This window comes from Pteropus vampyrus, unplaced genomic scaffold (assembly GCF_000151845.1).
Source record: "Pteropus vampyrus isolate Shadow unplaced genomic scaffold, Pvam_2.0 Scaffold15, whole genome shotgun sequence".
Lineage (NCBI taxonomy): Eukaryota > Metazoa > Chordata > Mammalia > Chiroptera > Pteropodidae > Pteropus > Pteropus vampyrus.
This window is the reverse complement of record NW_011888796.1, coordinates 15,632,764-15,648,257: the sequence shown is the minus strand read 5'-3', so window position 1 is coordinate 15,648,257 and position 15,494 is coordinate 15,632,764. Positions and strand designations below refer to the sequence as shown.

General features: G+C 51.2%; 1 protein-coding gene across 1 annotated transcript in view; it reads right to left on the bottom strand.

The window, feature by feature from the left end:
- Positions 1-15,494, bottom strand: part of ITGA11 (integrin subunit alpha 11) — a 122,142-nt gene that overhangs the window by 20,823 nt on the left and 85,825 nt on the right. Inside the window, exons 11-18 of the mRNA XM_023526817.1 lie at positions 13,356-13,500; positions 11,373-11,521; positions 8,023-8,163; positions 7,570-7,773; positions 6,730-6,860; positions 3,671-3,837; positions 2,149-2,291; positions 572-682 (exon numbers count right to left, since the gene is read on the bottom strand). Coding sequence (XP_023382585.1) covers positions 572-682; positions 2,149-2,291; positions 3,671-3,837; positions 6,730-6,860; positions 7,570-7,773; positions 8,023-8,163; positions 11,373-11,521; positions 13,356-13,500 — 1,191 coding nt within the window. The remainder of the gene's footprint in view (positions 1-571; positions 683-2,148; positions 2,292-3,670; positions 3,838-6,729; positions 6,861-7,569; positions 7,774-8,022; positions 8,164-11,372; positions 11,522-13,355; positions 13,501-15,494) is intronic.

The following is a 15,494-nucleotide window of genomic DNA, read 5'->3' as shown; positions in this document are numbered from 1 at the left end:
ACAAAATTTGCCTGCTCTTTCCGTACAGCTCTGAGGAAACTGATAACTGTCTGACATATTCTTTGAGTGGGATGTTTATGAAATGGTAGATTCAGGGGGCATCTGAGTGTCAGATACTAGAAAATTTTTATGCTCTTACAGTCAGGGATTAGAAAATGTGGTTGAGGATGTGGCTGGAGCCAAGGTTGAGGCTAAAACCACCTATTTTCGGAATACTTAAGAGCAGGTAGGAGGATTGTCTGTTAATCACTCAAAAAGCAGCAGACCAGGCTCTCTCTGGCCTCCAGTGTCCTCATCTGTAAATGAGGGAGATGAGTGATTGAGATCTAAGGCTCTTTCTGGTCCTGTGATTTTTAGGTCCTGTGACCCGCTCAGTGTTCATCCTGGGCTCTAACAGGAGAAGGCTTGGTCCTTACCCTCAAGAAATTGTTCAGCACGGGTCACAAGGGAGGAAGGAAGGTGTGCTAGGGGAGGAATTCCTTTGTATTTGTCACGCTCTGGTTTGGGCTTCTGAGAGGAGTTAGGGGTCAGGTATGTGCCAGAGTTGTGTGCCTCGTGTGCCAGTACGTACCGAGACTCTGAGGGTAGTGGGCCAGCCGTCGTCCAGCATGGGGCCATAGTTGGGGTCCTCCAGGGAATACTCAACTGAGAAGGTCACTGGCTTCACGTAGTCAGCGGTGTCCTGGGTAGGAGGGGATGAGGACAGGGGTCAGGGCAGAGGGAACATCCATTTCTGGGCCACGACCACTGAGAGAGGACTTTATCTCCCTAAGCTGGGAGGGCAGTGTCCTGTCGGCCCTCAGCATGAGCCCAGGATAAAGGAGTTGTCGTGGGCAGATGGAGGTTCCCAGTGGGGAATGGGGAAGAGTGCTGAAGGGTGCGCCTCCTGGAAAGGGGTCCTGGGCGCCCAACGCGGCTGCGTGGATGTTTCACCAAGATCCTGCTCATTCCTCAAGGCCAGGCACCCATCTTCCCAACATCTCGGCCTCCAGGAAGCCAGGCATCACCCATCCCTACACACTGTCCAAAGCCGCTACTGCCACTTCCACGTGGCATTCAAACTATCTGATTGTGTGTCAGTCTTCCTCCCTCTTAGCAAAGTCCCGGCACTGTGACAGGGCTTAATAAGTGCTAAATCAGTGAATGAACAAACATGTGAACAAAATAAGGGTGTTTCAGTTTCATCCTATGTACTGATGGTACAAGGGGATGCTCAGAGCTGCCTTAAAAATCTCCTCTAGGGAACTCAAATCCTGACGTGAATGGCTTCTTTGATTAAGGCAGTGGCTCTCAAACTTGAGCTTGCATCAGAATCCAGGGAGGGGAATGGCTGTTAAAACAGAGCCCCACTTCCAAAGTTCCTGATTCAGTGGGTCTGAGATGGGGCTTGAAAATGTGCATTTTTAACAAGTTCCCAAGTGACGGGGATGTTGCCGGTCCCAGGGACCACACCTTGAGAAGCAGTGCTCTGATACATCAGATGGGGCACTATGTTAACAGACATGAGGACTTCTCACCCCTTTTCTGACTTTGCCCATTGCATACTTGGGGGAGGGAAGAGGCTCTTAGTGCCCCTGCTTATGTCCCTGAGATTGGAGCTGTGGCCTGGGTACTTGGGATTTCTGGATGAGGTGACCTTCTCATCTTCTTTATCCATAAAATGAGGCACCAGGAACCCACTGGTTCTCCCTCTCTGCGGGCTGGTCTGTCTCTGTCCCTCCTCCCAGCCAGTCCACACCACTGGCCTGCTGTACCAGATCTTCATTTTTAGCCTATGCCTGCTTATCATTTACTTTTGAGCCATGGTCCCTGCTGGCTGACACTGTTCTCTCCTCTAAACCTCCCTGAGCCGCTCCTCACATTTCATCTCCTGCTAAAGAAATGGTGGGCATGTGAAAGCTGGGGAAGAAGGGATTTCAGAGGAGAGTATTGTGAGGTGGTAGGCAGTGCGCCCCAGTGGCCTTTTCTCTGAGGCATGAGTATGGGGCAGCCATGGTCCAGGACACTGCCCACTGGCTGGCTTCCCTGAGGTCTGCTGGCACCAGCTGAGCTCTTTGCCTCTCCCATGGCAGCCTCTCCGCCCACTCTCTGTCCCTTTCGTGTAGGAGCTTGGGCTCCACTGGTGGGGCTGCTGGGGGTCAGGCTCACCAGGACATGGAAGTTGATCCGCTCACAGTGTTCCTGGCCAGAGGAGAGCAGGACAGCCCTGTTGGTGTATCGGTCCCCACTGTCATCCAGGTGGGCCCGTGGTGTGTATCGCTTCTCGTCCATGGTGGCATTATACCTGATGCCTAGAGGAAGGAGAGAGCAAGACCATGAAGGTAGAGCCACATTTCTACCCAGGACTGTTGCTTCTCTTTTAAAATACCCTCTGGCAAGTTAGCCTCCACCAGGAAGTCCTCCAGGCTGGTCATGGAAGAGACGCTCCTCTTCCCTCATGAGCCCCAGTGTGGACAGGAAACTCCCACACAGAAAGCAAATGATACAGTGAGAAAGGGGAAAAGGAAGGAATTGAAGAGAAGAGGGAGGCAGGAGGAGAAGGAAGGAAGATGGGCTGACAGTGACGGGAAAGAGAAAGAGGAAGAAATGGAGGGCAAAGCAAATGAGGTAGAAGAGAAGACACAGGATGAGAGATCAGGGCAGTGCCTGTCGGAGCCCCTCCTGGAGTCAGCACACCTCTCCACCTCTTCCCATTCCCCTGCCCAGCTCTCGCCCTTGGCTCTGGGATACCATCGTGTCTAGGTCAGAGCCTCTGCAGGTGACGGTTCCCATCACACTAAAAAGGGCTGGCCAGCTCCCGCCAGCGTCCCACTAGCTCCTCAAACTTAAATAATCTGTTCTGGGGTTGAATGACTGCGGCCTCCTCCCCTTTAACTCGACTGATCTTTTGCTAATTACAAGAAAGGCTCAGTCCCTTCTGTACCCCAGCCAGCCTTTTGGATACACCAGATTCTTGTATCTTTTTCCTTTTATAGATAGAAGTTGAAAGAAAGTCACAGGCCCCAGGCCTGCCTTTGTTCTCACTTCCCCCCTAGACACCTGTTTCCTCTTCATCTGGTCGGTCCTGCTCCTTGGCTGGGAAGCTCTGCATAGTTCCCATTCTCTGCATGGGCCCAGCCTGGTCCTGAATCTGCAGCTGTCACTTCCCGGGGTTGCCTGGGCCCAGGGCTGCCATGAGCAGGTGTCTGAGCCCAGCCTTGGCTGAAAGTGATGGATCCTCAGGAGAGAACTGCCCTGCCGCAGACTCATGTCCACTCTGAGCAGTGACCACTGCTATGGGGTCTTTATCCGCCTGAGCCCTGGTTTCCGGCTCCCTCTCCTGGGTCTGACTCGTCCTCTGCACCCAGGTTGATCCCATGGCTTCCACATGCCAGTTTGTCCCACTGCTTCCAGTCCCCTGTTTTGATCCAAACTCCAGAGCCCATCTATTTCCTGGGCTTTCTTTTCCCTCATTGGTCACCGCTGCTCATTGCCAGCTCTCCCTGGCATGATACCCGCTCTCTATCTCTTGGAATTAGAGTATTGAATGGGCATCTAGCAGTTATCAAAGGTGGCTCTAGGTATGACTTGGCACTTAAAACCCATCTCAGCAAAAGCCCAGGTTTTGAACAGAACAATCCCGAAGTCCATATGGGAGACTGGAGCTGGAGGAGGGAGGGGCCTTGTTTACCAACTGTCGCCGATTCGAAATGGGGTGCCAGGAAGATGGGTGTGAAGCAGAGGAAGGCGGCCAGGCAGGTGGCGTCTCTGCCGCTGCGTTTGCAATCTCTGTGGAAGATGTTGATCTTGGGTGGCTCGAAGTGGAGGCTGGCATTGACCTGAACCACAGGGCGGGACCTGGAGGAGGAAGGGTAGCTGGGCTGGGGCAGGGCGCATTGCAGCCCTGCTGTGACCTGGGGGAAAGGTGAGGAGCCAGATGGGGGTGGAATCTGCAAAACCACCACTGGAGTGTGGGTTGGGGTTCAGGGGCTGGAAGAACAGAGAGAGGCTCCAGATGTCAAAGATTTGGATAGAAGTGTGCACAGGCGCTGAGGGGCGGGCTCAGCGACCTCTTAGCCCCTTGAGGCAGCCTTCGTTGTTGTCCTTGCTGCAAACCATATCGACTTCCTTCTGTCTCCTCGTCACTTTTAGAGCTGTGGTTCCTAACCCTGATATACATTAGAATAATCTGGAGAGCTTAAAAAATCCTGGTGCCCAAGTTGCATTCCAGGTCAAGTTGAATCAGCATCAACATGTCTTAAAACAGTGCTTCTCAAATTTTAATACGTTTGCATATCGTCTGGGGATCTGTGAAAATGCAGATCCTGATCTGATAGGCTGGCACAGATACTACATTTCTAGCAAGCTCTAAGGTAATACTGATGCCATTGGTCCCTGGACCACACTTTGAAGAGCATGACATTAAAACTCCCCAGGTGAGTCCAATGTGCAGCCACACAGTAGGGAACCACTCCCTGTGCTAGAGAGTCCCACTACCCATCAAGGCAGCCAAGGAAACACAAACTTATTCTTCTATTGGTCTAAGCCAAACGTAGTTAGGGAAGAAAGAGTATTGATTGCCTTTCCAAAGCATGCTTTTATATCAAAAGAAATAAGTGTAGTGTGATTTAGATGCTTCAGAGTTTCAGCATGATTGTCAGTGTGAATATTCTGCTCTTCTTGGCATAAGAGGGTGCTGCCTCCTCAGTGCTGTGGAGTGAAAAGGGTGGATTTGAGTCTTGGCTCTGTTGGTTCATTATGGGATCTTGGGCAGGTCACATGATCTCTCCTGAGGGGAATTGTGAGAATCAAAGCTGGTAAGTGAGAGGGTGTAGAGTGCTGTGCAAACATAATAGCTCACACCAGTGGTTCTCAAACTTGGCTACCCATTGGAAAGAAACACCTGGGGAGTCTTTAAAAACTACTGATGCCTGGCCCCTCCCTGAGAAATTCTGCTTTATGTGGTCTGGGCAAAGCCTAAGCAGTGAGAGTTTTAAAAGCTCCCTAGGTGATCCTAATGGGCAGTCACGTATGAGATCTGTGGGGCTGGACCATAAAGTCTCCCCAGAAGGCTCAGCCCACAAGTTCATCACTACTCAGGCAGCACTTTGGTGTAGACCTCCCTCAGAAGCTAGAGCTTGATTCACTCCTTTCTGTGAGAGGGGTTCCCTTGGTGAATGTGTGCACTCTCGTTTGTGCATATCTTGTTTCCTGTAAACTTTAGGACTTAGTTTATGTGTCACCCTAAGGACTGGCTAGGCCATGTCTACCTCCTACTCTGGATCTTGGTCACCTGTCTTGCTTCCTGGCTGGAACTAACACAGTGAAAGCTGGCATTGACCTGAACTGCCCAGGCTGCTGTTGCTGCTGCCACCACCGCCGAAGACCTAAGAGCCCCCACAGGCAGAGTAGACCTTCAAAGAGAGCCAGACCCTGCTCCCCAATGCGGCCTAGAGGGCCAGGGGTCACCGCCTGGGGTGTGGAGCAGCTGAAGCTTTGGCAATGGCAAGTGGGGGGTAAAGGAGCCTGCAGATGCACTGCCCCCCCCCCTCCGCCCCCCCCCCGGCCCCCCCACCCCCCGCCGCTCCCCTTGGTGGGCTGTTGCAGGAAGCGGGGGTTTTAATTCCTGCTCCGGAGAGACTGTAAGCAAGGAGCTGTGCCGATCACAGTCTGCAGACTCGGCCTGCTCAGCAAGGCCCCTCGCGCGTCTGTGCTCCTTTTTCTGTTTCAGTTTCCTTTGGCTCTCACTTCTGCTTCTGGGATTTAAGACCCCGGCCTCTTCCCAAAAGCATGAATTCGTAAATTTTAGCTGTTTTCTAGAAAATCTGGACTAAGGAATTTCTCAATGTGATTGTAATAATCTCGAGGCCCAAGAGCATATCCTCTCCTCCTTTATCGTCCCTGTGAAGTCACAAGATAGCTCTGTTTAACGCCTTTTCTAAGCTGTATGAAGAATGTGATTTGCATTTACATAACATTATATGCAGGCAGAAAAAGTTGGAAAGAAATATGCTAAAATGTTAATAGTAGTAATGTTCAGGTGATTAAACACTGAGAGATTTATTTTACAATTTTTCTTTAAGTTACTGGATTTATGATGAAAAATATCTAGAAAATATATGAAAAAGTTCAAATTAAAAATAATTTTTTTTTGGCTCAAAAATCAGCCAACACATATCACATGGTAAAATATATAGACTTTCAGAAAGCTTTTTTTTTTTTTTTTTAAGCTGTAGATCATTGCAAAGGATAGACTCTGAGTACAGAAGTATCGAAAATATCTGTTGGGCTGGTACAGAAATGAGGCCCTGGAAAAGGAAACAAGAAGTCTGAAGGGCTTGGAGGAAAGAAATCTTTGTATTGCACAAACATCCTTTCACACTGGGGAAGAAGGGAGATCCTCCCAGCGGATAAGGATATGCTCAGCCTGTCCCTTTAAGTAGCTTGAAAAGCTGAAGTTGGAGAAATGCCTGAACAGCTAGAACTTTTAGGACAAATTCTAACAGGGGCATTTGATACTAAATTGCTTGAAAATCTTAGAACTCCATTGAGAAATGGAATTGGGACTTCAAAATAATGTAGTCATTCCATAAGAAGGAGATTTGTAATCACGATGGGATAAGAACAGGGTGAGTTTGGCTGACAATGATTAAAGACAAGGGACGAAGATACTGAAGCACATCTTTTAAACCTTGTATCCATTGTGACCCTCAGGGGAGCCCAAGAGTCAAGAAAAGCAGGGGAACCAACCACAAAATCACGGCGTTGCCAAGGCCGCCCACTGCCAGGTCGACAAGCCCATCCTCGTTGAGGTCCAGTTCCCCATGGATGCTGCAGCCAAAATACTGGAGGCCAGGAGCCAGCTCTGAGGCGGCAATTCTCTAGGGAGTGGAAAGAAAAAGCTGGGACTGGGCGCTGTTAGCACAGGGAGGGGCAGGGCCACCCTAAGGGGTGGATACAATCGGGAGCTCTGGAGGGAGCCTGTTTCAAATTATCAGGATGCTTCCCCAGCCCAAAGCAATCTCCTCTCCTGGTCTGTGCTGGCACCTGAAATTCCTATCATTATTTTGGACTAAAATATTGCATCTTAAAAGGGTTCCCCATTAATTGTAAATACATGTTACTGGGCAGGTAACCCATCAGTATCTCTAATCGTGGTCTATTAGACTATCTTACTAATAACATACACAAGCAAAAATGAGGGGATGAGACCTGGCATGGGTCACTTTTGAGGTGAGCAAAGTTTCTAGCATGAAGCATTTCTAAAGAAGAGAGAGCCTAGATAGAAGTTCTCCATTTGTAGCCAAGTGCATGAGTGCACATGGAGGGAGTGAGATTTGGGTCCTTGGGATTTTGTGGTTGTTGGGGAGATAAAGTTAAGCATGGAGAGGGTGCCCAAAGGGGTGATGTGGAAGGTCCTGAAGACGAATGCACTCATTTCGCAATTTCCACACAAGGTAAGTTGAGCTAGGACAGATTGGAATCCTTTCCTGGATGATGACACAGAAGACAACTTTGAGCCCAGTGACAGAGCATGGGCTACTAGGGCTCTGTGTCCCAGCTCTGCCCATTGATCAGGAGCAGTGCTACCTGCTTGGGAGTCTTGAGGAGGCTGCCTCGGAAGCCGTGGAAGACATAGATGGCACCTCCGTGGTTGTCCTCCAAAGGGGCTCCCACCACCACGTCGTTGTAGGAATCTTGATTGAGGTCCTGTACTGCGGCGATGGAGGACCCGAATCGGGCATTCTGGTAACTGTGGGAGTCCTTCAGTGTTCCATTATAAACAAACCGATTCTGTAAGACCAAGGGCAAGCAAAGGCTCAGGGGGACTTGGTAAAGGCCTCGGAGTCACGATCCCCTCTGATCTGCAGCATCTTCTCCAGCATCCCCTCTCTGGCCGCATAAGCCCAGCGACAGAGGAGGTTCCTATCTTCCTTGGCCTAGCTCAGCAGGCGAGCACTGGCCTCTCTAGTGACCCAGTTTACCGCGTGGATCCCAGAGTGAAGGCAGGGCCCCGGTGCCCTGGGAGGCTGCCAGCAGTACCTGTCTCAGGTTGTAGACGTACACTCTGCCCCGCTCTCGGCCCTCACTGAAGTACATGGGTGCGCCCACCAGCAGGACGTCAGTCACACCATCGCCGTCGATGTCCACTGAAGTGATCTCACTCCCGTAGTAAGAGCCTATCTGCGGCACAGATATGGGGAGAGGGCAGTGGGGCTGGGCTGCTGAGAGGCCTCGCCTCTCAGGTGCGGGGGAGGCAAGAACAGCCTTAGACTTAGAATTTCGGGTGAAAATCTCATGCCCTCTTACCCCCGCCCCTCCCATGGAGTGGACTTGCCTCATTAGTTCGTCTTTAATTTTATCAATTGCCATTTATTCAGTTTATAATCGATACATTATAATGGCAAAAAAATGAGCAATGTTAAAAAAAGGTATAGAGAAGGAAATAAAAGTTACCCACAGTTCCAACATCCAACTGTAACTACCGTGAGTGTTTTAGTGTATTTTTTCTTCTAGTCTGCTTTCTCTAGAGTGTGTGGCTGGTTTGTGTGTGTGTATATGGTTTTATTTTTCTAATCTGGAATTATACTACATATGTAATTTATATACTGATTTTTTAATAAAACAATGAATCATGAGCATTTTTTTTCCTATAACACGATCATCAGTGATTTTATAATATTCCAAATTATGCATGTGCCAAATGTGTTTAACCAGTCCTCTATTGTTGGATATTAAGCTTGCTTCAGTCTTTAAAGTCACAAATAACTGGGATTAGCACCTCGTTCAGTGAATCGTGATTCCTTTTCAGCATTGAGCACTCACTGCGTTCCTCTGCCACCTTGGGTCCATGCTCCCCACTTCAGTGAGGGCGCCATCCATCCACTCAATCAGAGGGTCCTCCCTGACTCCAACTTAACCTCTCCCACCTGTAATCTCCTAGCCCGTCCTGCCTCGTGTTTGCCAAACAGCCCAAACCTATCTACTTCCCTCCTCTGCTGCTTCTTCCTCAGGTCAGGCACCATCCAGAGGGTTCCCTCACTTAAGGCTAACCTACCTCTACTCTGTCCCCACAGGTGACTAGGGTGGCCTCGAGCAGCTGATCATGCCCTTTTCTTGCTTTTGGGAAAAAGTCTAAACTCTTCACGGTGACCCTGCAGGACCTGCCTCCCGCTGTCCCCAGCCTCCAGCCCCCACCTTCTGGCTTCCATATCTCCTCTTGCCCCATCCAGTGATTTCTCGTCTCTAAAAGTCCCTGGCCTGGGCTGAGTTCCAGGCTTCCCTCTGTACATTCCTTTCTCTTGTCAGCCCCCCTCTCCCCTCTTCCCTCCCCTTAAGTGTCTACCATCTTTAGGTCACTTCCTGTTAAAAGCATCCCTGCCCTTCCCACTCCACCCTGCAGTGGGTGCCGCTCTTTGATGCTCCCCTAGCCCCCTACTACTCCCACCAGCACCTGCTCCCTCCACGACTGCCTCATGAGGGGAGACACTGCATCTGTTGTGTCCCCTCCAGGCGTAGGTGCCCTGCCAGGTACACAGGAGGTTCTCAGTAAATGTTTATTAGACCAATGGGTCCCTTAGGAGAGGGAAGGAGCCCTTACCACAGACAGTCCCTGCATGACACCCTTTATAGCTTCGAGTTAGCGTGCATGAGCCTCATGCTTCCTGAGGAAAGATCACCATCCTTATCTTATAGGGAAGGAACTGAAGCTCAGAGAATTTGAGTCACTTGCCCAAGGTCAGAAGGCTGGTCACAGCCAAACGGGGCTGGAACTCGAGTGTGTCTGACATCTGAGCCCGTGACTCTCCCTCCCCCAGCCACCTCCTGGCTTAGGGTGCTTTCTGAAGAAATCTATCCTTAAGCATGAATAGCTTTTAACTGAGAAGATAAAAATACAGAAGAGAGAAAAAGGAAATCATAAACACAGGGTCAGGGAGGAAAGATATATGCCTGCCTAAAGTAATTAAGAGGCAGACAGAGAGCAAATAAGGCGGGGGTGGGGGGTGTGGGGTGGGGGGAGGGCTCGAGACATTTGTCTAAATATGTGGCCTCAGCTATGTGGGTCACAGTGATTTGGAATCCACTTAATTTAGCTGCCTTCAGCACTGCGGTTTCTCATTCGGATGCTGGAGGCGGAACAGGGCAGTAAAAATGTCATAAATTCATCAGCAAATTCCCTCCACCTCTCAAGGTCTAGCCTTGAATTCCCCAAAGAGGGGCTATGGGTGAAGTGTGAGTGGGCAGGGTAGAGGCTGGGAGGCAGAGCAGTGCCCTCAGTCCGCCAGTGCCCTTGAGACGGGAAGCGGAATGGTCGCATGATGGCTTTCTGCAGCTGGAGAGGTTTCGCTTAGACCCAGTGAGGAGCTTGTCCTCATGGTGACAGGCCAAGGGCAGTGCAGGAGACAGGGCTGTTTTCAGGCTCTGGCGAGTCTGAGGGTGAGCTGAGAATGACGATAAGGCTTTGGACAGGGCCCAAAGGTGCCCTGTCCACCATGGCTCAGGGTGCCATGGATGCTGAATGCTGTCAGTCAGGAGGAGTTGAGGCCTGGTTTGTGCATTGGTGGGGGTCAGGAGGTGGCATAAGGCAGAGATCCCCACCAAGAGTCCTGGATTCTGAATGCGACCCAGCCATAAATCCACTCTATAACCTTGGAAAAGCTATGTTGCTTCTCAGGACCACAGTTTTCCTCAGCTATCGAAATGACTTGGATCAGAACGCTGTTTTCTGATCTTTTCACTGCCAGTGACTTATCACAGCTTTCCGATTTGCATTCATGACCATGCAGGGCGAGAGTGTTAGCAGCGCAGTCTGGTTGCCCACCACAGCCCAGGCTGGGCAGCGACATTGGCAGCTATATCACTCTGCATTGCTACCATTCCAGGCAAAAGGAAAAAGCTGGTGTCTTTGTGAACCCGTGGGGCCTCATGTAGATGGACTCACAACTCCTCCCACTTCTGGCAGCATAAAGGTGGCTTGAGGAACATGACTGTTCCTCCAGGGTGCCTAGGGACCCTGGCGGCCCAGGCTGGGAAGCCATGCCTAGATGTTGCTTCTAGCCCTGAACTCTAGACATGCCCAGAGAGAAGCTGGCGGTGAGGAACAGAGGTTGGGTGGATGCTCCAGAGACGACAGGTCCATGAAATGGAGGCGAACAAATTCTCTGGCTTCTCCCTGTTGCGGCAGGGACCAGGGTCTGGCTTTCTGGGGATGGAACCATCCAGCTCCAAGGCTGGTATGAAGAAGGTAATGTCCCCCAACCAGGAAGGATGTCTGTGGGTCTTGGGACAGTCCTACTGAGAGTGAAGAGCTGAGCTCCAGCCACCCTCCGGCTCAGCCTTTTCCATTTGTCCTGCCCACTCTGTCACCCCAGCCCAGCCTCCCCCTTAGTTACCTGCTCGCCCCGCAGGGACTGGTGGATGGTGAGGCTCCGGTTGTTGTGCATGGTGAACAGAATGGCTTTGCCTGTGTGGTTGAAACGGGGGGCTCCAGCCACGTACACCCGTCCCTGCCTGGAGGACACGACCGATGTGACTGTGTACCCTGCCACAGGAGGAAACAGGCTGGTCGCTGGCCCCGCATCCTCGGCAGGCCTTGCAAAGACCCAACGAATGGCTCGGCTGTGCCAGAGGACAGGTTGGTGCAGAGAGTGCATTGAGGGCAGGCCGAGCAAATGTGATAACGCAAGGCAGTCATTCCCAGGCCGACACCCGACTCCCAGCTGGAGGGAATAAAGGAAGCCAAGCGAGACCACTAAAAGGCATAGCTGACCTGGAATGTACACATCCTCTCCTTCACTCGCAGGAGGGAGAAGGGCGAACCCTTGCCACATTTCATTTTATATTGAGCTGGCTTGTCTCTCAATTGTCTCTCGGGAAACAACCAGTATCCTCTTCATTACCATGAACTCCTGCTAAGCCAACTAGTGTTGGCTGTGCAGGTGTAAAGATCTTAGGGATTCTTGCAACCCCAAAGCTTTGCAGACTCAAAGGAGGGAGCTCCCCAGGCTCCTCTCAGTCCACACACATGCCATGCAAAAGAGGAAGAAATGGAACCCCAGGAGCTCTTTGGAAAGGTGCCAATCTGTGTCCTGAGGATGGTGTTGCCTGATCACTGTGACTCTTGAGTTGCGTGCCCAGCTCTGGGATGTGAACATGTAGCACCTCCAGGCAGCTCTCCTGAAAGCGGGGCCCCAGCAGGTGTGCAAAGCCAAGAGTTCTGCTTTCTGTCAGACAACCTCGGACACCGATCCGAGTTTTCAGATGGGTGTCAGGCCTCTTGGCAGTTCTGGAGTGGCTGGCCACAGGATGCACAGAGGGTCGACCCGATTCAGTGGCTGGGAGCATGGGTGCAGTAGGGTGGCCTACTACAGGTCCAGACACAACGTTTTTGACTCTTGGAGGTGTGTTTTGGGAAACAGGGCTTGAAAGGTCAGTAAAGGCCAGGACATCGCATGGGGGTGGCTAATGTGGCTGTGTATTAAGTACGACCATAAATACATGAGGTTAGGGTGAGTTTAGCCTTGCACTGTGGAGCAGAGGTTTCTTCTGTGCTGAGCCCTCAGTGTTACTACTGGAAATGTTCTCAATTGGCCCTGGGCTTTTGGGCTTCATCAGAAGGAGGGAGAGTGGTGGTGGGAGAGGCTTGGGGGCCAAATGTGCCGGGGGCAGGCGTGAGCTGACTCTCAAGGCTCTGAGCAGCAATGAGAACTTCCTGCTTTCAACAGTCTGTTGGCTATGGCTTCAGTTCCCATGTGGCTCTTTGGCTAGCAGATGGGGCCACCCTGGAAGCTGAACGAGCCTCCCTGAAGTCTTGACAAGAGGATCCGTGGCCAGAAGTCCATACAGCTTCCTCAGTGTGAAGGTGGGAGCCTGGCCTCCCAGTTTCCCTCCCCCAAGTCCCCCTTTCCTTGGGGCACGTAGGGAGAACTCTTCCAGAGACCCCAGATACTGCCCTCACTGAATGAGCCCTAGAAGGAGGAGGAGGAGAGAAGGCACTCCCTCGGGGTCCCCACCCAAGGTGGTGACTGGTTAAGGCCAGACAGTTGGGCTTCATGAGGGTCCTTCAGCCTGGGTCCTTCTACTCACCAGGGCCTTCTGGGAGGAGGGGGAGCGTCTAGAAGCAACCACTGGAGCACATTTAAGGTGCGGGTGCATGGCTTGTGACTCATTCTATCTACTTACTGAGAGCTTATTATGCGCCGGGTAGGGTGCTGGGCATGGTGGACACTAGGCTGAAGAAGCAGAGACCCTGACCCATGCTCAGATCAGCAGAGAAGGCTCACAGACAGACCCCGTGCGTCATGTGCAGGCGGGTTCTGGCTCCCCAGGGTCCCCTCTTCACTCACCGCCCATCAGCCGCCCCGCTTGGCTCTCACCTAGGTATGCGCCGTGGTTCTTGAGCTCCTCGGGGAATTCCTTTAGGTAGGACTCTCGGAGAGGAATGACCTTCCCGCCCGTGGTCTCCTTTAGCACAGCTCCATTCCAGTCATAGGCACCGACGGCACCCAGCAGAATCCCGTCCTGACATTGGAGAGGGGACACACATCAACTCGTGTTCCCTGGGGCCCTCTCTGGGAAGCCGCGCCAGATCCCGCACCATGAAGCATCTGCCAGGCACCCTGGGCACCTCCCGGATTCCTTATTTAACGGCCAAACTTCCAGTCAGGATTCTTGGCTTTTAAATACATCAAGGACCTTTTTGCCCCAACCCATCATTAGCACGAAATGGGTCAAGCCGATCCCAAGGTTGGAATCTTAGGAAAGAAAGAATGTTCTAGAAAGAAACTCTAAAACCTCCATTCCTCTTTGGGCTTCAGAACCTCTTCAGGAAATCTCTGGTCACTGTCCCTCCCTTCTGACATTCCTTCAAGCTGTGCCCCTGCACTCAGCCCCCTTCCACATTCCTTTGCACTGTCTGAGTTGTTCCCTCGTGTGTAAATCCTACTTCTTTTTTTTTTTTTTTCAGTGAAAATTCACTGAGCGTCTACTTTGTGCCAGATACCTGCTTGGTGCTGGGGATATTGTCCTCACAGAGCTCAAAGATCCTAAACAAATATGCAAAGAATTGTAATAGTTGCAAACTGTGATAAATGTGATGAAGGATATGATAAGTGTCATTATGAGATTTAATTTAGATTGAGACAGGGTGGGGGTGGGGGGATCAGGAAAAGCGTTTTTGAATAAGTAATGCTTACCCAGACACTTGGAGGGGGCAGGACAGCTCATGCAAAACCCTGAGGCTGGAAGCGTTTAGAGCCTTTGGTTTCAAGAACCTAAATACTGTTTGATGGGTCTGGAACGTTGAGTGAGAGGGGGAAGCGTGTCTCAAGATGAGGCTGGACAGAGGAGCCAGGGCCACATCTGTGACAACCAACAGCCCAAGGACAGAGCTTGTCTTTAGCTATAGGGTAAGTGGAGGCTGTAATTCTTGGGCAAGAAGACAGGATGTGCTGGCTCCTGGAGGGGAAGTCTCCATGTTGCTGACTCTAGGGTTGTTTCCCAAGGACTGCCTCCGTACCCTATCCACCACCATCCCATCTCCTTAAACAATCCATGTAAACAGTGGGTGCAGAAGACAAACAGCAGGCACTTAGAAGAAGAGGAGTAGGGACATTGAGGTGGGAGGTGGAAGCAGGGAGGGGCCATTTCTTGGGCTACCTTGGTGATTATAGTCCGAAGGGTGGGGAAGCAGACTGTACCCCAGCTTTGGGCTGTTAAAGCCCTAGCTGGTGAAAGTCACCTCTCTCTCCCACTGAGCCTCCCTAAGCCCAGCTGATTGTCTAGATTTGAGGTTCCCCCACCAGTTGGGGCCCAAGGCATTCATTCTCCCCTCGCTCCCAAAGCAACGGTGCTGATAGAAAAATGTGATTCCGGCCTTGAGACAATCGGAGCCAACTAAACATAGAGGCAGGGTCCCCCCCCCCCCCGCACTAGTGTCATTGGTGGCGGTGGAGGGGGCAAGATTGTGAACCTTAAACTGAACTTCCTTTTCTAATTTCCAAGGTGTCACTTTAAAGAGTAACGCCGATCTTACCAAAAGGTTAAAAATCCTACTATTCTGGATGTAGAACTGATTGTTCAGACAGTGTTTCACGACTGTAAGTGATTTGATCTTGGGAGATGTGCTTGGTTGTGTTTAATGTCCTGCTTCGGATTACCTTTCTGCCTCCTGTTCCATTCGAGCCACAGCCAGGGGGGAAGTCTGACCGTCTGCCGGGGCCTCAAGGACTCTCTGCCCACAAAGTTACCACCAACATTCCCAAACTTGGGGTGTGCTCCATTCTTTGTGGAACGCTTTCTCATCCAGTCACCCATTTGCATGAGGCCAGGTCATTATCTGCACTTTACAAATGGACATCCAAGGTTCAGAGAGAGAAAGGGACTTGCCCAAGATCACACAGCAAGTCAGAGGCAGGGCTGGGACTTGAATCAGGGAGGTGAGTTGAGGAGAGGAGAAAATAGCCGTCTGCTTGCTGGAAGCCTCTGGATTCTGCTTCCGATTTTCCATCAGAGCC